The sequence below is a fragment of the Aethalodelphis obliquidens genome, unplaced genomic scaffold (assembly GCF_003676395.1).
Source record: "Aethalodelphis obliquidens isolate GAN/ISIS:26980383/991018 unplaced genomic scaffold, ASM367639v1 scaffold19, whole genome shotgun sequence".
Classification (NCBI taxonomy): domain Eukaryota; kingdom Metazoa; phylum Chordata; class Mammalia; order Artiodactyla; family Delphinidae; genus Aethalodelphis; species Aethalodelphis obliquidens.
In genome coordinates, this window is record NW_020837963.1 from 13,982,681 (window position 1) to 14,007,207 (window position 24,527).

Consider the following 24,527-nt stretch of genomic DNA (forward strand, 5'->3'; position numbering starts at 1 on the left):
CGAGAGATGGTAACTAAAGTTATTTTACCATATTTTCTCAATTGCAAAGTGGCTTTCATTTTAATAAACACCTTTTGAGGAAGAAATCATGGACAAAACTTACTCTATTAAGTATATCATTTGTGAACTATGTCCTGACTTGAGAAGGGGAGGAATGTAGAGGGTGAGCAGTGCGTCGTGGATTTGAAGAGTTGCAATGGATTTTAAAGCCCTTACCAGTCGAGTTTTGTCAAACCACACTTAGGTTCATAGTCTATTTCAGGAGATACTCATTTAACAACTACTTGTTGGACACCTGTTTTGTGTCAGGCCAGGTTCTAAGTCCAGGATGGTGAAGCACCGACACACAGGGGCCCTGCCAGCTCCACTGGGGAAAGACAGTGAGCAAATAAGATAACTCTGTGAGTTAAGAGCTGTGAGAACATAAACAGGGTGATACAAAGGGAGAAGCCACTAAAGGTCTTAAGTAGGAGAAGTAACATGATAGAATTTTTGTTTTTAAAACACCAACTTGCTGCTTGAAGGGAAGCAAGAGCAAAGCAAGAAGACCAGTTAGGGGCTCCCCTGGTGGCGCAGTGGTTGAGAGTCCGCCTGCCGATGCAGGGGACGCGGGTTCATGCCCCGGTCCGGGAAGATCCCACATGCCGCAGAGCGGCTGCGCCCGTGAGCCATGGCCGCTGAGCCTGCGCGTCCGGAGCCTGTGCTCCGCAACGGGAGAGGACACAACAGTGAGAGGCCCGCGTACCGCAAAAAAAAAAAAAAAAAAGACCAGTTATCTAATGCCTACACTGGACTAGAAATAACAGTAGTGTGGATTAGGACATGGCAGTGGAGATGGATCAAAGTGGGTAAGTCACTTTATTTTAGAGATAGAGTTCATCAAACCTGACAGATTAAATGTGGAGCCTGAGGGGAAAGGAAGAGAGCTCAAGGATGACCCTAGATTTTCTACTTAAGCATCTGGGGACCTGTTATTTACTGAGGTGTTAAGAGACCGGGAGAGGAAGAGATTAAGGGCAGAAACTCAAGAGTTTGGTTTTAGACATGTTAAGTTTGAAGTGCCTATTGGATGTCTAAATGCATCTAAGTCAGCTTGGATACCTCAGGAGACAACATTGAAAGTTTGTTGGGACTTCCCTGGCAGTCTAGTGGTTAGGACTCGACGCTTCCACTGCAAGGGGCACAGGTTTGATCCCTGGTCAGGGAACTAAGATCCCGCGTGCATGGCCAAAATAAATAAATACATAGATAAATGTGTTAAAAAAAAAAAAAAAAAGAAAGAAAGTTTGTGTAGTGGAGGAGGAACCAGTAGAGAGACTAAGAAGAATTTGCAAGATAAGAGGAAAACCAGGAGAGAATGGTATGAAGCCCTTGGGAAAGTATTTCAAGAAGAAAGGGGTGGTCAGCATTTTCAGTGCTGCTGAGAGGTATGTGGGTCAAGGGGGGGTGTACTTGGGATTCTTTTGTTTAAGATATAAAGGTACTAGAGTATGTTTGGGGGAGTGATACAATAAAAGGGAGAAATAGATGCTAAAGCAGAGAGAAAATTGCAGGAGCAAAGTCAGAGAGGATGAGGGGATTGTTGGAGAGGAAAAAACCTTTCTCCCACCCTCTCATGCTCAGTCCCTGGGGGCCTGTGAATTAACAGGCAAAATACAGATTAACAAGAGAAGTTTATTCATATGGGAAATTACAAAAGAAGTAGTCCTGTGATTGGTTACAGTTAGAGGAAAAGGGAGGAAGGAGAAAAAGCCTCTCTGGGAAGAACAAATGGGTTTCTTTAGGAAATAGATACAAAGGGGTTTCTAGGAGAATAAACAGGAGATGAGAAAGTTTGTGGTAATATCTATTCATGCAAGTGCAAATGGTCTTTCCAGCTTCCTCATGGCTATTTAAAACTTCCCTGGAGAGGGGATTTATGGTAGGTTTCCTCTTGGTCTTCTTCCTAGGAATAAAAGCCACCCTGAAGAGGGAATTTATGGCAGCCTCATTTCCCAGAAGTTTCTGCTTTTGGTCAGATAAGGAAAGCTCTGATAAGGCTTCTTTCTGCATCTGTTGAATCCTAAACATCTTCAGCTTGAGCTAGTTTACATACCAGCTTTGGGACTCTGAGTGGTTTAGGATCCCCATGCAACCCAAGCCCAGGTAACCTTTGTTAGGAAGACACGCTTTCCATTTTAACAGGAGGGAAGAGAGTTACAAATAAGCACAGACTAAAGTCAATGGCTGAGAGAAGTGGGATTGCAGGAGGTTTGAGGAGAGAGAAAGTCCACAGGAATAGCCTAGTAGGAAAGCAGACTTAGTAGGTTCACGTGGTTAGGATGGTCAGGCCGTGCTAAGGCAGCCTCCATCCCAGTTGTCAGATCTTCAGCAAAATGCTCTCTCTCCGGTGCAGGTTCTGAGAGGAGAGAGCCGAATTCAATTGGTTGGAGTTTGGAGACGGAGAGCTTATTAAATAAAGTACTTTGCAAGGGAGCCAATATATAAAGAGGCACTTGACAAAGCCCTTTGACAATATGCCAGAGTTGGGTGGTGCTGATAAATTGATGGGAGCAGCTAAGGTGAAAGAAAACTTAACGTGGTGACCAGAGCCCAGGAGTAAAAGCTTGGGAAACCCTTGCATGGACCTTCCTTCCCATCACTGATAGGCTTCCCATAGCCCTTCTCCACCCAGACCTTGAGAGAAGCGTATTGGTCACGGCATCTATCCTCTGATAGAATTTTGCAGATGAGGAAATGAGGCCTTGGGGTAAAATAACTTGCTCTTATACTGACAGCTAATTTGATCAGAACAGAAATAAAGAGCCAGGCCTAACTTTCTGTGATCCCTTCACTCCATCATGGGTTGGTCATGTTGTATGACTACTTAGCTCATAAATGTTACAATTCTAGATTCGTTAGATACTAATGATCAAACAATTTTAAATGACAGATTAGATACCTTTCTATTAGTGAGCTTGGGGAAGATATAAGGGAGAGAGAGAGCCTAACTCTCTTGTTAACAGATTTGTAGAAGACTGATTTTCTAAGACTTCAGTCCCAAGTTACTCAAAATGTTGTTGTTTTTTAAGTAACAGATACTTTAGAACTTGGGGGAAAAAAAGATATACTTTGCAAAGTTCCAAGAACATCATACATTTTGCACAGCACGTTTTTATAAGGTGTGTTTTGATGAGTCATTCATTTTTATCCTCTCATTGATTCTTTCACAGATTCCGAACGGAAATGCATCAGAACTTATTTTTAACACGGTGCATATAAAAGATGCAGGCTTTTATGTCTGTCGAGTTAATAATAATTTCACCTTCGAATTTAGCCAGTGGTCACAGTTGGATGTTTGTGATGTCACAGAAGTAACAGAAGGCTTCCAGAGTAAGTGATAAAGTAACTTGAATGCTGGGATGGGAATTGCCTTTTTTAAATTTTATTTTAAATGTTTACTTTTAAATAAATAATTTCACAGTATCAAAGATAGTACTCACATATGTACTTCACCCAATATAATGTCACCAGTCGATAATATTTTATCCCATATCCCATGTGATGGATAGATAGACAGACAAGACGGACATGCAGATGTCTTGGGCTGACATGACCTTTCTCAGTTTGGCCCTGCTGCTGACCTATTCAAACTTGCCACCTTTCATGGGTCTGAATGTTGTGGTCTCTGGTTTTGCGGGAGAAGAGAAATCTAATGCCGTCTTGCTCACTTTTCAGTTCCTTTCTATACTTTTTCTCCCAAACTATTGTATTACTTCTAAAAAATTGTGTCATGGAATAAAGACTATCTATAGAGTTGAAGTAGGCGTGACAGGGCATATAGTGCATCATTTGCTGCAGTGAAGCATTTCATCCAACTGGTTTTCTACTTTTGCCATCCATCTTTTTAGTCCAATAACCAGTATTGATCAAGGGAAAAACCCAGTGTACTCTAAAGAGTAGCCATCAGGTATTATTTTTTCACACAAACAGTCAAGAACCATATTTGTCATTTTTGCTAGACAAAAAGAATGACGGAAACAGACTTTTTGTGGCCAATTTGTCTGTCTTCCATTCTTCTCTCAATTTAGCTTTTCCTACACCCGAATAAAGTCTCTAGAAATAGTCATGATTAATTGAGTGATTTATGTTTCCCTAGAATGTTTCTGTGCATGTAATTAACTTTAATATGTTTATAAATGGAATCTTATTCATTCAACAAATATTATTGATCGCCTGCAATGTGCTAGACACTGAGTTTCATTGTTACTGGATCACATTGACAAGGCTTCTGTCCTCAAGGCCCTTAGAGAGTAACAGATGAGCATTCAATAGATAACGCTTAACCCATGCATATTTATTCAGTGCTAATAACAAAACTCCTAATTTTAAGGCAAGTTAAATGAAACAGCAGAACGTAGAGTTTTCTGTTTTGAACAGAAACATCACTCAAGGTGTTTCTGTCCTTTGCTCCCACCAAAAAGACTCTGTGGCCAAACACATTTAGAAACCACTTAAACTGTTTTCCCCTCTTAAATACACAATGCGTACTAACACTTGGAAAACGGAGAAGTCCTGCCATAAAGACAACTGTTTACCTTTGTTTAACCCAGAATGTTCTAAACTTATTTGTCTATCGCATCCTTTTATCCACAGAACATCTCTTAATATTTCTAGATGTGCTACAGTTTTATGGAACATCATTTGGGAGATGCTATTGAAGATTGTAAAAAAAAAAAAAAGATGGATGAACTTGAAAATATTTTTTTAATTAAAAAAAATTTTTTTAACCTCGAGATTTTATTTATGTTCCGTGATATTTTTCTTTTAATTTAAGGAAGTTTGGATGGCGTCTCTGACTCTAAGTTGCAAATCTGTATTGAACCAAAGTCCCAGAAGTTGATGCCTGGCAGCACGTTGATCCTACAGTGTGTTGCTGTTGGAAGCCCCATTCCTCACTACCAGTGGTTCAGAAATGAATCACCATTAACACATGAGACAAAAAAGCTGTACATGGTAGGAAGTTGGCCTTGGGGGTATTTGGGGGGGGGGTAAATATGTAAAATAGTATAATTGAAAATTACAGTGAATATTAAAATTCATATTCTCTGGGGTGTTTTAATGTTTTCAGTATTTTTTCAAGTTCTTTATTATCTAATATTAATTGATTCTTATATTTGCAAAAGGGCTAGAACACCAGCCCACATGTAAGCGCTTGTATGAAAAATGTCAAACTGAGTATTGCATCTGACTCACCACTGTTAGATTCATTGTATTATTTGCTTGCTAATATTTGACCTAATGAATGGAAATCATCTAGGAATGTCTGAAATGTTAGGATTTGTAGGTTTTAAAAAAAAAAACTCAAAATAACTTTCTCCAAGCCACTTCAATTAACATTGAGGAAATGCGAGCATGTTCTAATATTGATACAGGTGCCTTATGTGGATTTGGAGCATCAAGGAACCTATTGGTGTCGTGTATATAATGATCGAGACAGTCAGAACAGCAAGAAAGTAGAAGTCATCGTAGGTAAGCAGTATCGCTCAGTATTCTGACAAATGGAGCCGTATAAAATGAAGTGTTTGAACAGCGGAAATTCTGTTCACCCATTGAATTTAATGGTGTGTTAAACAAAATAACTGCTGATGCTTAAGTAGAAATTTGAGAGCATACATACTAAAACTCCTAATCAGGATTCACATACAAAGAGCAGAAAGAACTGTAAAAAAGGCTATTTTATTGAGACTGTTTTCATAATTTTTTTAGTTTTATAGTTTATGTTAAACATTTATGGCAAAAATGTATTCCTTAAAGCTTTAGCTAAAAAAAAAAAAAAAACCCTTGATTTAGGGGAAAAAGATTTTTAATAAACCATTTTTTCAAAAAAAATCACAGGCATATAAAGAAAAGAATTATTATTAACCAACAGTCCCTCTATGAAGTGCATAATGTGGGGGTGTGTTCTAGTTAAGCTTAATGCATTTAGTTATGTTGTCAGTAGGAGGAGATACTGATGCATATGTTGGTTTGTCAACATATTTCTGTGCTATTTATCTCTGCTTGATGGCTGCCCTTCCTAAGATCATGAATTACAATATATTCACATTTGTTTTCTCTGAAACAAGGAAGAACAGATATGGCAGTGGAGTGCACTGAAGGTAGTGTAATCCTTTGGTTTGAAACCAAATATCCCGCATGCTGGTTCCTCTTGGGATTGGTGGAGTGCCCTGGTTTACTGAGGGCAGTGATGGAAAAAATACTAGCTATAAGAAAAAATTTTGATAGAAGGATACTGTATCTTAGTCTTTGATGGTTAATAAATTACCAGAGACACTATTAAACTGACATTAATTAAAACAACTAATTTTTATTGTAAAGCAATTATACCCCAATAAAGATGTTAAAAAAAAACAACTAATTTTTAATTGATTTTCTATTGTATATAAAAATAAAGTTCCTGGGACTTCCCTGACGGTCCAGTGGTTAAGACTCTGCGCTTCCACTGCAGGGGGTGTAGGTACGATCCCTGGTGGGGGAACTAAGATGCCATATACCGCATGGTGTGGCCAAAAAATAAAAAATAAAATAAAGCTCCTGTACAACACCTTATGAATAGTGAACAGTTGCAATTAATTCTTAATGTTAATTATCTTCATAAAATTTGTAAAAATCCATGGCTATACTGTCATGGATAGTTGTTTAGATTATTTTATCTGTCCTTTAGCCATGGTAAGATGCCTCTCAAATGCAAATGTAATTTCTATAACAGTTTCAGGACAGGAGATTTACTGTTTAACGCATGCTTTAGCAAATATTAAATATCCTCTTTTAATATAAAATTTATAAGATCCATTTTTTGAAGCTACAAGGCTGAAGACTATATATTATGGTAAAAGTGACATGGTAGATTAAAAAGAACTGAAAGTTATTTTAACATAAACTTTTATCTTGTTTTAATTAACCAAAGCCTTGCACATAAGTTGTAATGAGTAAATTTTAAAACTTAAATTACGTTCCCCTAGTGTGATGTCACTGTTTTGCAAAATTAGGTTTGTGGATAGCAAAGTATTTTTTCAATTTCTGCCTCTTTATTATAAACCCTTAGGCTCTACTTGAGCAAAGTAAAAAAATAATGTTAAATCTTATGTTTCCTGGTTTTCCTGTCCTTCATACTGCTATGGTGTCACTTTGAAATACTATAAGTACTGTTTTCATCCCAGTCATAGTTGCGGACAGGAATTCTCTAGCATAAAGCAGTTCTAATCCTGTGGCCTATGGGCCCTACATGAGGGAATCTATGTAAAGAAATCCTAACCAAACTCTTCTTCCTTCTCCTTTTTCAGCTAATTGCATGATTTTTAAAACCTCCTAACACTGGAGACCTCTAAGAATAAACATAAACTAGCATTGCTGTTCAGCTTCTGGGTAATGCATGTATATTACCACCTTGCGGCTTCTTTACCTGCAAGATTCTTCCTATAATTTTTGCAGTGGCAAACACACTATTAAGTAATAACTTTCAGATAAATCTGTTCCAAACACAGATGAAAACCCAACTATGAAACTACTCCAAAAATTTCAGATGGAAAAATTAGATCCAACTCTTCTTTCTAAAAAAGTCTTCAAAGTTGAGGCATTTTATAGTTGGTGGAGTGGCACGTGTTAACAATGTCCCAACATACCGTATCTTTTTTTACCTGTAGAACATGATGTGACCTATTTTATGTGCTTTATTAAAGATACTTGATCAGGAGAAGGGGTAGGGGGTTGGATAGGTGGAGCTCAGGGGATTTCTTTAGGGCAGTGAAAATATCCTATATGGCAGCTGTAGTGGTAAATACATATATGCAGGTTTTAAATCGTTTAGGAAGGTCAGAGGAGGGGGATCCCAGGATGGAACACAGAATATGACAGAAGAATCTAAACCTATAGCAAGTGTATGAAGCAACCTCACTGATTATGGGATGGAAGAACAGGTGCTAACCTAAGTACCTAGGAATGAGTGAACACAGAAGGCAGAAGAAATTGTACAGAACCCTGTACTCTAGCTGATACCACTCCGTAGTTGATTTTATATCTCATAGAAGTTACTGCATAATATTTTATGAATAGTATAGCATTTATAATTTATTGTGAATGTTAATTTTTATCTTCACACAATTTGTAAAGGAAAAATAGATGGCTATAATGTCATAGGTATTTGCTTAGATGATTTTCTTTCTGTTAGCCAGGCTCTACAGGCTAACAATTCTGAAACCACTATACCTCCAAAAACACATTCCACCAGTGTAACCAGGAGAAAAACATCAGACATCTCCCGATTTACAGACATTCTACAAAATACCTCACCGATAATCCTCAAAACTGTCAGTGTTATGAAAAACAAGGAAAGTCTGAGAAACTGTCACAACAAAGAGGAGCCCAAGGAGACACAAGTAAATGTGATGTGGTGTCCCGAATGGGGTCCTGGAACCAAAAAGAACTTTAATGGTTCATTAATTGTGACAAATACGCCTTACTAACAACAGATGTTAGACATAGGGAAACTAGGTATGGGTGTCTGTAGAAACTCTCTGTAGTATCTTCACGATAGTTCTGTAAAATCTTGAACTGTTCTAAAATTAAAAGTTTATTCTCAAAAATATCATTTGAGGTTTTTAATTAGTTTCATGAAGTGTATAGTCGAGGCCATAGACAAACCTGTCTCGTGATTGTTTTCATCCAGTAATTGGCCAGCATATCTAAAACTTTGATCAAATTAAGAATGAGTCTATTTAGCTTTTTGTCATTTAATGAAAGCAGTAATAGCTCAGGAGTCCTAACTGATGTCCACAACCACGTTCTCTCCTCTTCACAATTTGACTGCATGACTTCTCCTTTACGGCATTTTAAATGTTCTAACCTGATAAGACATTATAACACGATTCAACAGTGCAAGAATCAACTTCTTTTGTCAGTCTTACTATCTGTGCTAAATTGGCAGATTATTTAAAGGTTATTTAAATCTATTTAAATTATTTAAAGATTATTTAATCTATTTTCTCTTATTTTATTTTAGATGAATTAAATAATCTCGGGCATCCCGGTGAGTAATACAAACATTAAAACATTAGCTTTAGGTATTTAATTATTGAATACAGTAACTTAAAGATGCTATAGATATTCTCTATCCTTGTGAATAACTCTGTATCATCAAAAGGCAGTTAAATGGGGAAATGCTTGCTCTTTAATTTGAAAGACAAGAAGCAGCCTTTGAAAGAGTGACAGGAGTAACATCTCTGAACTCACCAGACCCCTGGGTCCTTGTTCAAAGCTGCTCAGTCATTGAACACATCTGAACTAGTTGGGTGGGTGTCTGTAACGGAAGTAAAATTATTGTTAGTGCTGTACAGATGAGTAGTTAGTCATTGACCATTAAGGGACTGACAGTTGGCAGGAGTATTTATCATCCTTTGGCCAGTTTTAATCAGAACAGATTTCTGAACAAGTTAAGCTAAAGGGAAGCCTTACCTGAGATGAAAGGCATAGTAATAATGAGGACTCCATAAAGACCGAGGACATCAGTCCAGGCTGTGGGCATTCTGAAAGGCACTGATGGAACCTGTGACTATCTGAAAATAAAACCTCACAGGAGAACAATAAGAAGGTAGTTATATGTATCAGTTAATATATGTAGAGATCCCTCTTATTTCTTGACATGTGATTTCTCATAGTTTTAGCACCATGACTAGTTTGCTTAGTTTTGTGCCCATATTTTGTTAAAAAACATCTGTTATTGTGAGTGATGATTGGGCTGTGCTGATGACACATAAGCCAGTGAGACAAACCAGAACGCCACTGTTACCCTCATGTCATTCCTGCTGTGCCAGCCTTGAGCTCCGGGAAGCCCCTGTGAGACGTGCTTCAAGCACCCAAAACTAAGTGGTGTTGGAGAACCACCCTCGTCATGTAGCTAGTTGCTTCTCTTGATCTGGTTAGGAATCCCCTTTTCCTAAGTTTGTCTGTTATTTCATGCCCTTCAATGAACATTATGAAAAGCTATTTCAGGAAAACTTTTGCAAACCAGCACCACTAAGCTTCTAAAATTTTCCTGACCTCCTCTTTCATTATATCGTTACTCCTCAAGAATTAGAAACACCAAGAAATTTAGTTAAAAAGAATTTAATATATTTTTAGTGGACTCTCGTAGCATATATATTATTAAAAATGCAAACACTCTGTCTATAGTAAGAGACATATTACTGACTGAACTCCATCTTTCCCTGCATCTCTTTCTGCATGGTCCTTGAGAGTGGGAGGTATTTCATTTTATGTGTAGTTGATGGCAAAGAGCGTGACCACGGAATGAGATTTCCTAGCTTGAAAACATTGGGCAAGTGACTCAGTCTTTCTCTGCCTCAGATTCCTTATCTGTATAATGGAGGTAATAACAGTACATACCTCATAAACTGAGATGATTTAAATCAGTTATATTTACAGCACGTACAGCAGGCCCACGCCATCGTTCAGGAGATGTGAAATTCCTGCTGCTGCTTGCCACCACCAACCATTTTCAGATTGTAATTTCTACCTCACGTGTTAAAGAGTATCACCCCCAGCTGTGGTAATCAGTTACCAGAGACATTCTCCTGCCCCGATTCCGACTCTTGTCCATCTAGGTACCTGTTTTTAATCAAGAACCTGAAAACCTTAAAAATCATAAATTAGCTGTTAGGATCCACATTCTGCCCTTCGGTGCTGCAGATGTGATTGTTCATTGTTTCCGTATCTCTCTAACCCCGAAGATGGATCATGGATAACAGCTCCTTATCTTTTTGCATTTTTACCTTTCTATAGATAATAAAGAGCAAACAGTGGACCAGCCTTTGGGTGAGTAGAGCTTTAAAATGCTTCATCAAAATATAACTGTAGCATGTAACTCTTTTATGGGGATCATGAAGGGATTTGAGACTTTTTAAATTGACAACTTTTATAAATATTTGAATAACATCGAAACCAAATGTTTTATTTTGGATATGTATACAAGAAATTATAGAATAGGAGACTTTAAAATATTATGAATTCAGTTTCAGGGACCAGATCAGCTTCTGTGGAGTGATTTCTGTGTTTGTCAATGTGCAAACAAATATACATATAGACAATAAGAAACATGTATAGGTCACATAAAAATAAGTAATACTATATCTTGGTGGAGTTAGAGGTTAGGAAAGCACGAAAGAGGCTGCCATAGCAGCTCTACGTGTTGAAGGATGAATAGGAGAAGGGCCTTCCAGATAGAGGGAACGTGAAATCCTAAGTAAACTTCGTAGAGAAAGAATACAGGGTGCCTGTTGTATTTGGGGAGTTGCAGGTAACAAACGGTTCTCTAGAACATGAAGAGAAGGAGCCTGGAGAAGCAGGGTGAGTCCAGGTCTTGAGCCCCATTTCTCAGACAAGCTATTGGAAGGAAACTTGATAGAGGGGTGAGATTTGTCCCTCTGAAAGGCCAGTCTAGTATCGGTGTAGAAAATAAACTGGAGGGAGACATTGTTTAGGTTAGGAGAACAACTGAGACTGTTGCAATGGTCTAGATAAGAAATAATGAGAATCTAAACCAGGGTAGTACCAAGACCATGCAGAAGAAGACAGAACAAATTCAAAAGACCTTGAGGTGATGGAATCAGTAAGCTGTTTTCAACACCTCACCATAGGGTATAAAAAGTACAGCGGAATCACCATGCCTGCTCCAGATTCTTGCTGGACCACTAGGCAGGTGGTAATACAGCCCACTGAGTTAGAGAATACAGAATCAAAAGCAGGATTCAAAGGATAGATGACCCTCATTTTGGGACCTAACCGGTTTGAGGTATCTGTGTCGCGTCTAGGCGGAGATACACAGCAGGCAATTGTGCACGTGGATCTGGAACTCTAAGGAGAGGCCAGGCTCGGAGATACCGTCATGAGCGTCATCAGCATAGAGGTGGAGGCTGACACCGTGAAGGGTAGCATAACGTGGGATTGCTCGGCCCATGGAGAAAAGGGCACTGACTGGGGAAGGGGGGTGGCCCACACAGTGTTGAACAATTAGAATCAGTTGTCACTGATCAGATAGCATATATAAATTCAGGTTTCTAGATTCTCCTGAAAATGGTAGATTTTGAGTGAGAGCTGTCAGTTGTGCTTAAATAGTAGCTGTCCCTGTAAAAGGGCATGTGCCCCTGTTTTCCTGTCATGTAATATTCTCAGTCTACTTCACTCTCTCCCTCTCTCTCCTCCCCTCCTTCCCCACATGGTCTCACCAGGTAGTTAAATTTCTTTACATGGTGGCTGAATCCCCAAACCGGAAACTCTCTGGACTTAAGGTTGAGACCCAGAACCGGCAAAGTGTCACACTACATTAAGCTCAGAGAGAACTACAGGGCAGCCCAGATTTGGAGCCGGGGGCAGGGGCCAGGGTGAGGGTGACCACACTGCTTAAAGACAAGGAAGCCATGGTTCCGCAGGGGCTGCCTCTTACCACAAGCTGGAAAGGCAGCCTGGATTAGAATATGAATGGTTTTGTCTAAGGAACTTGGACTTTATTTTGTAGGACATAGAAATTAAAAGATCTGATGCATGAAACCAACAAGGACTGTATATTCACCCAGTCAAAGTTGATGTTAATACTCAATCACTGAAAGATGGCCAAAGGTTTTTTGTTGTTGTTGTTTTTGCGGTACGCGGGCCTCTCACTGTTGTGGCCTCTCCCGTTGCGGAGCACAGGCTCCGGACGCGCAGGCTCAGCGGCCATGGCTCATGGGCCCAGCCTCTCCGCGGCGTGTGGGATCTTCCCGGACCGGGGCACGAACCCGTGTCCTCTGCCTCGGCAGGCGGACTCTCAACCACTGCGCCACCAGGGAAGCCGCAAAGGGTTTTTTATTTAAACACTTATATAGCACTTAATATGTACCAGGTCCTTTTCCAGTTGCTTATGAATATTAACTCTTTTTGGATGAGATGAGTAATACACTATTAGAATAATCAGACATAAAATTATTGATGTAACTTGTACCAGTTTTTAAAGAATACATTTCATTAAACTTTGGAAGATGTCTAGGATCATGTAGTTAAAATCTCTTTCTGAAGTTGTTTTATCCTGTTGCTTAATCAACTGGTGTTTGTGTTTCCTTTTTCCAGTGAATGGTTTGTGTTCAAGAAGTTGTGGGTGGCTCTTACAGTAAATGTTTTTCTACAGAAAATTTCTTCCATTTATTTTATCACTTGAAAACCATCATAAGTCGCTTATATAGTTGCTATTTTGAAGTTTTCTTTGATTCCTCACTCTTGCCTCCTCAACTTCAAATTTTACTGTTTCTTTCTCTGTCATAGCTCTAAAGTCTGACTTTTCCTTTCCCTTTCTACAACCAATTCCTGGAATAAGACTTTGTCACCTCTCATTTCGACCACTGCAGTCTGCTTCTCTATTCTAAATCCACCCCAGTTCACCTATCGTTCAGGAACTGGTTTACCAGTAGAGTGGGCAAGGTAAGTTCCCTACCCATCATCTTTATTACCATCAAACTGAAAATGCTCCAAGACGGTTTAGGAACTAGCTGTTAAAAATTATCCTTGGGGAAAAGTTTTTGAAGAGTTATGGTCAATTATTGATACACACATTTTAAGCCCGTAGTTCTCAAATTGCTGAACCCTTGCATTCTTTTTTTTTCTTTTTAATTTATTTATTTATTTATTTATTTTTGGCTGTGTTGGGTCTTCGTTGCCGTACGCGGGCTTTTCTCCAGTTGCGGCGAGCAGGGGCTACTCTTCGTTGCGGTGCGTGGGCTTCTCATTGTCATGGCTTCTCTTGTTGCGGAGCACAGGCTCTAGGCACACAGGCTTCAGTAGTTGTGGCACGTGGGCTCAGCAGCTGTGGCTTGGGGGCTCTTGAGCTCAGGCTCAGTAGTTGTGGCGCACAGGCGTAGTTGCTCCGCGGCATGTGGGATCTTCCCGGACCAGGGCTCGAACCCATGCCCCTTGTATTGGCAGGCGGATTCTTAACCACTGCGCCACCAGGGAAGCCCTGAACCCTTGCATTCTATAAATAATGCCAAGTGTTCCTTCCAAACAGATAAGAAAACTAGTGAATAAATAATCGATCTTAGCAGAAACAGCCTGTATGGTTAGTTTGACAACTGTTCCCCCAACCAAAAACCCCAGTGATTTTTTTCTATTACATACCTTTATAATTGTCTTCTGCCAACAGAAAATTTTAATCTAATATATATCCTAAACTATCATAATATCCCACCACGAAACCCACGATGCTTTGCAGACACTTTACTACTTGAATCGCATTGGGAACCCCATGATTTGGACTGTAATGATGTCAGCCAGTGACCACACATCCTCCACCTCCTCTCACTTAGGAGCAAATTGAACTGAGTCCATCAGTGTATTGACATTGGCTCTGAACTCTGATAGGGTTGATGGGCTCAGAAAAACATGCTCTGAAATTTTTCTGTGGGTTAGCCAGCTGAAGTGTTCCTATATAGTGCGTAAATTGGGGTAAGAGTACATTTCTAGTTTATTTAAGAAGAAACTTTAAAAAAAAAAAAGGAAATACAAGTGATCATGTTTTATACTGCCTCCTAGTTGAAATCCATCCTGAGTATTCTCAACTTTTTTTATTGTTTTAAAACGAAAGGCAGTTTAGTAGAGGCTTTATGTCTCAATTTACTTATTTATTAAACAGTCTTGAAAATTGGCCTTTTCTTTGGAATAGAAGAAGAGATTATCATTTGTACAGGACTTGAAGTGACTTTTATTGAGTTAGAAATGTGGCTTAAGTATCATTTCATGTTTTTCAAAAATGTGTATACTCATAAGAATAGGCAATGAGCAAGAAATCTCCGAAAATGTCAGTGTAGAATAAACATACCATGACAAGGGGAATTCCCTGGCCATCCAGCAGTTAGGACTCGGCGCTTTCACTGCCGAGGGCCCGGGTTCAATCCCTGGTTGCACAAGCCGCGCGGCGAGGCCAAAGAAACAAAAAAAAAGATACCATGACAGAAGTATTGAGGATTTTCACAAAGTGGGGTATTCTGCCACTTTGAGAGGGTCACATTCTTTTAGTTGGTGCTAGTTTTTCTGCAGACCTTGTTTAACTGTAGACTTAAATGCTCTGTGGAAAGAGAAGAAATTCCACCAGAGATTTTTGGTGACATTTAATCATCTTAACAATCTGAAGCATCTGAAATTAGATGACATATTGTAGCCATCAAGTCAGCAATGTGATTATTTGTGCCTGTTTCAATTGCACAGGAGTAGTATCCATGTTAATTTATAAATAAGCTACTTAACAGCACTTTGTGACAAAGGCTGGTCACCAAGTCCTGGCCAGCGTCAGTCTGGGACTGCCACGTGCTCCTGTTTCACCTTCTCTGCTGCTCTCTGGTGTCTCCATCATGGATTTAGACCGTAACGTGCTGCACACACCCCACTGCCAGCCCTTGAGAAAAACATCATGACAGGTTCCTGTTGTCGTGGCACAGTCTCAAGTCTTTAACCTTTAACCCCACCCGCGACTAGCAAAAGTACAATTCTGAAGACCTCTTAGGCACTAAGCTATGCTCAGCCTTCCACAACTCTTTTGGACAAGCTATACACCAGATAAAGCCAGCTGGTACTTTTAAAGGCACAGGTGTGGATCTTTTGGCCTCTTACAAACAGAACCACTTTTTGTATGAGACCACGTCCTTGAGCAAAGCCTCAGTTCACTAAGGTCACAGATTGAACTGCTAAGGTATTCATACAAAAAGTCTTCATGCAGCCCTGAGGTAACCGCATCTCACCCAAACACGAAATTTTTTTTAAAGAAGCTAACGGGAGACAGTACATCAACTGAAAATTTAAAAATACAGTATTTGTTAAACTCCTGCTTTTCCCTCCTCTTTGGTATTTCCCCTTATCTGCTCTGATGGGAATTCTTCCTTTCTCTCTTTTTGGTATTTCTTTCGTTTCTAGCCTGTTCCATTGTCAGCAAAACAGAACCTAATTTGATGGGAACCCAATTCCAAACATTCTTTGTTTAAATTTGCTCTAAAAGTCTATATTGAATATTCTTTCCTTCTGTTGTAAATCAGTAAAAGTATTACTTTAATATTAGTTACTATTATGCTTCATATACAGCTAATATCCTTTGCCTGGTTCTCAAAAGCATCAATTAATTTCAGTTGTTTGATTCATCAGCCTCTGTATTCCTCAATAGAGTTTATTGGTCTGCTATGTAAGGTGATCACTCTAAAATGAAATTAAATAATGAAATCTTATGTGTAAAGCATTTTATTAGGTTTAATTTTTATATCCTCCTTTAAATTTCTCCCCCTCCCCCCCCCTTTTTTTTTAAATAGCAAAGGACAAGGTTGCTCTTTTGATAGGAAATATGAATTACTGGGAGCACCCCAAGCTTAAAGCTCCTTTGGTGGATGTGTATGAATTGACCAACTTGTTAAGACAGCTAGATTTCAAAGTCGTTTCACTGCTGGATCTTACTGAATATGAGATGCGTAATGCCGTGGACGAATTTTTACTGCTTTTAGACAAAGGAGTCTATGGTAAGATGTTTATCATCTTTGCTTTTATAATTATCCACTATTTTTCTTGTATAAGTTAGGTTAAGAGTTAAAAAACAGAAAGGCATGGTAAACGGATTGTTGAAAAGTTTTATTCTTGTAATAAAAGATGGATTTTGATCTTCATTCCATAGTTCCATATGACTAATTAGCTTGATGTCTTTACTTTCATGTGTCAAAACAATGTTATTCTTATTAGAATTCTTACCTACCTTACGTGATTTTGTTTTATTGACTGCGAGAGCTACAGTAAAGTTCAATGACCGAATAGCAAATTGTATATTCATATATGTTAAATATATGTTAAATGTCACTGTGTGTGTGTGTGTGTGTTTAGCGTACAAAATGCTGTAACCGAATGAACCTTTCACGTTTGTTTCCTTTTTCTAACTATTGCATAGTATTTTCAGGTCTTTTAGTGGGAACTACAATAGAATTTAACAAGAAAATGTTGGTGAGTGAGACATATGAAAACAATCAGTAAACTAAAGTTTTATGCAGATGCAGTTAAAGATGGACCTCCACAAAAATTCTAACAGTAAATTTGTAATGGTTTTTCTCATTCTTTTAAATATGTTAAGAACACTACCTATATGTCAGTGATTCTTTAAAGAGAGAATATGCTGTCAGTAGTAAGCAGTTTCTTTGGTAATTTCTTTCTTTTAGTGGGCATAACCACAAGCATGGAACGGCCAAATGTTGTGCTGTGAGCCATGTTTCTCACAGTTGTGCTCACCACGATGTTGTGTAATAACATTCAACTGCTGGGAAGGTGACATCTCCAGGCCTGTTGTCAGGATGCCACCGATAAAGCGTTGATCTGGCTTCTATACCTTTCCAATTATTTTACTTCAATAATTTCTAAATTTAGCCTTTTTACTTCTAATTAGAGTCGTATGATGAGGCAAGCTTGGTACAATTGCTAAAGGTTCTCAGAGTAGAATTTTTAATGGAAGAAAAGATTGTTTCCAAGATTTAACACATTACTGTATGTGGGATGAGGGAAAGTCTTAAAATCGTACTAAATAAGTTTTAAATGAGTTTCTTCTTAAGTAATAAGGATTACAGTTGTTAGGCAAGTGAATCAACAAATTAAATCTCTCAGATTTGGGATTTCAACTATTATGCTGACGTTTTAATAACATAATCTTGTTTATGAGTATATAAAGTGATGAATCTGGGTGAATCCGTTCATTTGTCTTATGAAAATATGGTAGAATATACGATACTGATGTGCCTTTGTGGTAGTTGGTTTATATTTTTAGTCTCTAATAAGGTGGTTGGTTGATTATTTTTATATTACATAATTTATCTCCATTTTTAAGTGCATAGATGGCTTAAACAGGAAAAGGCTTCTAAAACTTCCCCAAAAGTAAGGAGGTAGAAGGAAAAAATATTTACCGACTTAGGTTTTGGGATTGGTGAAGTATTTTAAGAGTGAGGGAATTTTATGAAGAATTATGTACTTGATTATTTGTTCTCATTTCTTATTAACATTATCACCTTGGCTTTAAGTCCTTGGTTTGGCTTTTTAAATCAAAACTTTTAATTGCCCCTGCAAGCTTGAGAACCAGAAATATTTAAAGTTCTGGCAAGAAGAGTTCAGCTTATGCTGAAGCTTTGCCCCAGTATGAAAACCTCAACTTGGAATATGGAATAAATAGGTATATTAAAGCGAAATGGCAGCTTAAGAAAGCTGGAAAAGATGTTTAAATACTACTGATTCATGTCTTAACAGGGTGGCTGCATTATATTTTGAAGTATTGTGAATATCCCAAACATCAGACACATCTACTTTCAATGTAAGTGTGGTAGAGGCCTGAGGGCATAGGCGTTTCCCCTGGACTGTGCCCTGTGTCCAGCTGACAGCCCCGGGGGGCCAGGAGCACTTCGCAGGTAGGGGAGGCCAAGGCAGAGTCATAGGAATTTCCCATTAGATGTGGGAAACACAGGCATTCAAGTTTATGCCCTTTTGTACTATAGTGCCCTTGGGTTTGTGAGAGAGATAAAAATTAACAGAAAATAAGTAACTCAATTTTTAAACATATATAAACAGTAAAAACACAATCTAAGAACAGGAATAACTGACTTAAATACTACATGTCCTTGAAGATAAATAAGGATAAAGATTTCAGTTGTATACATAAACTAGGATGGAGAATAACTACATATTTGGCTTGATATCCACCCTACCTAACACCTTTTTACATTCGTCACTTGCTGCAGCTTAGATATGCTTTGATAGAAAACAAGACTAAAGGAGTCCCCTAGAGTCTGTCATACAGAGTGAAGTAAGTCAGAGAGAGAAAAACAAATACCGTATGCTAACACATATGTAGGGAATCTAAAAAAAAAAAGGGTCATGAAGAACCTAGGGGCAGGATGGGAATAAAGACACAGACCTACTAGAGAATGGACTTGAGGATACGGGGAGGGGGAAGGGTAAGCTGGGACGAAGTGAGACAGTGGCATGGACATATATACACTACCAAATGTAAAATAGATAGCTAGTGGGAAGCAGCCGCATAGCACAGAGAGATCAGCTCGGTGCTTTGTGACCACCTAGAGGGGCGGGATAGGGAAGGTGGGAGGGAGGGAGACGCAAGAAGGAAGAGATATGGGGATATATGTATATGTATAGCTGATCCACTTTGTTATACAGCAGAAACTAACACACCATTGTAAAGCAATTACACTCCAATAAAGATGTTTTAAAAAATAAATAAAATACAACGCTAATGTCAAACCTGAAAAGAAAAAGAAAAAAAGATTAAAGGAGTCTGGTCAGAATAAGGCCAAAGCCTCATTCACTCTAGAGGAATCATTCGCGTCAGTGTAGCTCAGTGGTTAAGCAACGAACCTGAGAGTAACCAACCCCAGGCTCAGCGCTCTGGCTTTTCTCCTTCCTAGCTGTGTGACTATGACCAAGTTATTTCACTTTTCTAAGCCAAAAAGGACTTATAAAATGGATAGACTAAATTAATGAAGTTGTTCCAGAATAAGTAAGATAAAATAATCATCCCTGTGTCTGGCACACTAAAAGCGCTCAAAATACTGTAGCTATTGTTGTCATGATTTTCTGAATTCAGATTTTCCTTCACCGATAGATGGGGGATTTGGACAACATTCCACTTCAGGCCTCAACAGAGAAACCCAGCTTTCATCTGGTATTATGTGTTACGGTTCAGTCTAAGATTTCATTTGAAAACCAAGAAGGGGTTTTTTAAGTGATAGTGTGGTGAAGTGATGAAAACCAGCACACCAACATTTTATATTTTCTGAGAGTAAAGTTAACTAGAAAGCCAGCAGTAGATTATAAAGAGACAGTATAACACAGCGCAGCAGTTACTCTGGCTGGCATCCCACTTCCGAGTCTATCACTTGTTAGTCATGTGAATGTGGGTAAGCTATTAAACCTCCCGGTGTCTCAGCTTGTACATCTGTAAGAGGGGGATGGTAACATTGCCTACCTTATTGTGAGATATGTGTTGTGAGCATTATGAGATAATAAAACTAAAGGGCTTTCCTCCAACAGTGCCTGGCGTGTAGTAAGAGCTATGTAGGTCGGTGGCGGCAGCGGTGGTGGTCATGGTGGCGCATGTTCTTCTAATCAGAGCCCTGTGCCAGGTGCACTGCAGCTCAACTCAAGTGGGAAAATCTTCCATTTAAACAATTATTTTCTCTGTAGGCAAAAATAAGTATCTGTGACAGACTATATTCTTAGAAATCATATTCCCAAGAAATAAAATTCCCCAAAGATCTAATTTATAAGATTGTCTTTTTAACCACATTGAATTCTTTGACATTTTAAAAGAGATCTGTTTTGTCCTTCTATCCTTGAGTAATGAGGGTAGTTAATTAAACGTACAAGTAGTACTAGAGATGGAATTTTTAAAATACAGTCATTTGGTCTAGTTATTTAACATAAAAATGCTTAATCTCCTGCAGTATAATTTGTATGTAGACTTTGATACAAAATTCTTGTTACACTTTTCATGAGTTATTCTGCAGTGGAGAAAAGGTATTTTGTTGTCAGTGCCTTAATATCCGTGATTGCAGAGCTGAGCATTCAGCACTGAAACACTGGACCACACACTTAGCTTTTCCTGGATGATGGAGGCTGAACCTTCCCTTGAAGTTGCTGCTTCTCCCAAGCCAAGTCTTGCTTGAGCCAGAATGTGTTAAGTGATACAATGGGAGCATGCTTTCTGGTTGGCTGTCTCTTAATGATATCAGTTGTAGAAATGGTACCATTTCTACTGAAAGTCAGACTCTTTCTAGAAAGGTCTCCAGATCTACCTCTGCCCTGACCAGTTTGCATTGTTAATTTAATACAGTCAAGAAGTAATTACTGGGGCTTCCCTGGTGGCGCAGTGGTTGAGAGTCCGCCTGCTGATGCAGGGGACACGGGTTCGTGCCCCGGTCCGGGAAGATCCCACATGCCGCGAAGAGGCTGGGCCCGTGAGCCATGGCCGCTGAGCCTGCGCGTCCGGAGCCTGTGCTCCGCAACGGGAGAGCCCACAACAGTGAGAGGCCCACGTACCGCAAAAAAAAAAAAAAAAGAAGTAATTACTGAGTTCCTGTTATGTCCCTAGCCCAGAAAAGGAGTATTCTAGGTGTTGAGGGAGATACAGAAAATAAAGAACATGATCTATACTCCAAGAAAATTACAGGACTTCCCTGGTGGTCCAGTGGTTAAGACTCCAAGCTTCCACTGGGGGAGCGTGTGTTTGATCCCTGGTGGGAGAACTGAGATCCCACATGCCGCGTGGCCCGACCAAAAAAAGGAAAGAAAATTATAAGTCCCTTAATATAACGGGAAGGGGAGAAGACTGTAAATGGAATCCAAACACCTATCAGCTACATGATTTTAAACAAATTGTTTAATCTTTTAAAATTTGATTTCCTCACTTACTAAATAGGTCATTTAAAGATTGTTATATGGGTTAAAATCAGATCATGTATATGAGGGTGCTTTGAAAACCATGAAAATGCTACGCAAATATAAAATTCCTGTTTTTATTACGATCACTTTTATCAGAGAAACTGTATCTACGTAGAATCGTAAAATGTCAATAAAGCAAATACTGTATATGACTTTAAGTGTCGAGGGTGCTGCTGTAGGATTCCCCAGCAGGGTGAGGCTGAAGTGTGTTAGAAAACTAGAGACCAGGTGATAAGTTGCCAAGGGTTCTGAACCTGAGATGAGCCTGGAGCCTTGGTGAAGACTTGGGTAGATGGAAAGGAGATCGTGACCTGAGCAGGGTCATGGAGGTTACAGATAAGCATGTCTTGCTCTGGAAGCAGGAAAGAGAGCAGAGTCAGATTTTGAATACTTGACAGAGTATAAATTTTACTCTTTTAAAGTATACAATTCTTGGGCTTCCTTGGTGGCGCTGTGGTTGAGAGTCCACCTGCCGATGCAGGGGACACGGGTTCGTGCCCCGGTCCGGGAAGATACCACATGTTGCGGAGCGGCTGGGCCCGTGAGCCATGGCTGCTGAGCCTGCGCGTCCGGAGCCTGTGCTCCGCAAGAGGAGAGGCCACAACAGTGAGAGGCCCGCGTACCAAAAAATAAATAAATAAATAAAGTATACAATTCTTTTAAAGTATACAAGTGGTTTTTAGTGTATGCACAAAGTTGTGCAGTCACCTAATTCCAGAACATTCTCATCACGCCCCCAAAAAAACCCACATCCATTCGCGGTCACACCTCAGTCCTCCATACCCCAAACTCCTGGCAACAACAAATCACTTTCTGTCTCTGGATTTGTCTATTGAGGACATTTCATATAAATGGAATCACTCCATGTGCGTCCTTTTGTGTCTGGCTTCTTTCACTTAGCACAGTGTAGTTAAGGTTCATCTGTGGTAGCGTTACTTTTATGGCTAATGAGTCATCCACTGTGTGCATATAGAACATTTTATTTATCCATTCATCAGCAGATTGGCATTTAGGCAGTTTTTGGATATTACGAATAGCACTGCTATGAACATTCGTGTGCATATTCTTCTGTGGACACTTGTTTTCAGTTCTCTTGGATACTTCCCTTGGAGTGGCATTGCCGGGTCATATAATTCTGAGTTTTGTTTTTTGACGAACTGCTTAACTCCAAAGTGCCTGTGCTATCGTATCTTTCTGCCGGAAATAAACGAGCTTTCCAATTCTCTACATCCTTGTCAGCATTTGTTACTGCCTTTTTGATTATAGCCATGCTAGTAAGTGTGAAATGGTATCTCATTGTTTTGTTTTGCATGGTTAATGATGTTGGGCATCTTTTCATGTGCTTATTTGCCATTTGTATATTGTCTTTGGAGAAATGTTTATTCAAATCCTTTGCCCGTTTTAAAATTGGATTGTCTTTTTATTGTTGAATTGAAGAGTTCTTTATATATTCTGCATACAAAGTGTCCTTACAGATACAGGATTCATCCTTACAAATATATATGTCCTTATAGACAGATAAGTATTTTCTCCCGTTCTGTGGGTCGTCTTTTCACTTGATCTTCATGGCTTAGCGAATTAAACCCACTCCCTTTGTCGTGATTTTCAAAATGCTATCTGTGCACTCTTACTTTCATTTCCAGTGATCATTTAATTCCTTGCCAGGCTAGTCTCCTTTCCATTAGCTGTCATTCCAGGCCCAAGCTTTGTTTCTGTGCATCCTGCCTGTAGCGCACCTTGCTTTCTCGCTGCCTTTCCAGATCGTACCCTTTCTCTCAAGACCGTCCGTTATTGCTTCACCTTACACTGATATTCCTCTCTGCACTTTATTCATTTCATACAGGGTTGCCCTCGTCACATGATGTATGGTATTTAATTAGATGCCGACTCTTCTTTAAGTAATAACGTGAGCGAGCCTGAATGAATTGCAAGACCCTCAGGGCCAGGAACTCTGTCTTCGTTTCTGTTTCATTGTCCTCACTGCCTACGTGATAATATTCAGGGCTCACTTGAGGTAGAATAAACCCACGCTGAATATATGGGTGTGCCCCTTCTGTCATTTTTTACCCAAAGCGATACATACGAAATACCCATTTTTCTCATTTAAATAGGAGTTCAAGAAAAGTAGGCAACCTGGATCCTGCCCTCTAGGGCCAAAGGAAGCAAGTTTTCTTGGCCGTTTAAAGCCACATTCTTGCTAGGGGTTAGGGCTGTAACTACAAAGAGTTAGAGGGGACTCCCTGGTGGTGCAGTGGTTGAGAATCCACCTGCCAATGCAGGGGACATGGGTTCGAATACTTGACACTGCAGTGGCTATTCGTCTGAGTTGTGTTTATTCCTTCATCCATTAAATACTATACTCCTGCTGTGTGCCAGGAATGCGCAGATAAATGTAAGACTACCCTGCCCTGAAGAAGTTTCTGGTTTCACAGAGGAGACAGATGAGTCAGCAAAGAAGTCCTTAGCCTTTTTTTGTATTTTAACATCATGAGATAAAACTGCATTCCATATGATACCATTGGTTACAAATGTATTACCTTTATGAATTAAAATACACTTCTGGATAGCATCTTGATGTTGGTTGAAAATTCAGTACTTAAATGAAGATGGTTGTCAAAATAATGTAATACAAATTCAGTTAACACTGAGTTGTGTTTATAGTTGCACATCTCTTAAATAAGCATGCATTAACGTCTTTTTTTCTTAAAGAGTGCTACATGTTCAGAGTGCGATTTCTCTTTTTTCCTGCTTTTCAGGACTATTATATTATGCAGGACATGGTTATGAAAACTTCGGGAACAGCTTTATGGTCCCTGTCGATGCTCCAAATCCATATAGGTCTGAAAATTGCCTGTGTGTACAAAATATACTGAAATTGATGCAAGAGAAAGAAACCGGACTCAATGTGTTCCTGTTGGACATGTGCAGGAAAAGGTAAACTGTCCATTCTTTATATACTGAAACTTGTTGGTCAGTTAAATATCAACCTTGAGAAGTTAAATCTAAAG

General features: G+C 39.2%; 1 protein-coding gene and 1 long non-coding RNA gene across 6 annotated transcripts in view; one reads left to right on the forward strand and one right to left on the reverse strand.

The window, feature by feature from the left end:
• The window catches only part of LOC113626791 (uncharacterized), a 29,083-nt gene extending 18,455 nt beyond the window's left edge, over window positions 1-10,628 (reverse strand). Inside the window, exon 1 of the long non-coding RNA XR_003435273.1 lies at window positions 9,271-10,628. This is a non-coding gene — a long non-coding RNA (uncharacterized LOC113626791). The remainder of the gene's footprint in view (window positions 1-9,270) is intronic.
• MALT1 (MALT1 paracaspase) overlaps window positions 1-24,527 on the forward strand; it is a 59,191-nt gene that overhangs the window by 19,818 nt on the left and 14,846 nt on the right. For 2 of the 5 annotated variants that reach the window (XM_027118624.1, XM_027118629.1), the window contains exons 4-11: window positions 3,213-3,372; window positions 4,817-4,995; window positions 5,415-5,511; window positions 6,108-6,140; window positions 9,041-9,067; window positions 10,819-10,851; window positions 16,353-16,556; window positions 24,276-24,453. In XM_027118624.1, the coding sequence (XP_026974425.1) occupies window positions 3,213-3,372; window positions 4,817-4,995; window positions 5,415-5,511; window positions 6,108-6,140; window positions 9,041-9,067; window positions 10,819-10,851; window positions 16,353-16,556; window positions 24,276-24,453 (911 nt within the window). The remainder of the gene's footprint in view (window positions 1-3,212; window positions 3,373-4,816; window positions 4,996-5,414; window positions 5,512-6,107; window positions 6,141-9,040; window positions 9,068-10,818; window positions 10,852-16,352; window positions 16,557-24,275; window positions 24,454-24,527) is intronic. The other 3 variants (XM_027118626.1, XM_027118625.1, XM_027118628.1) reach the window with 3 other exon arrangements.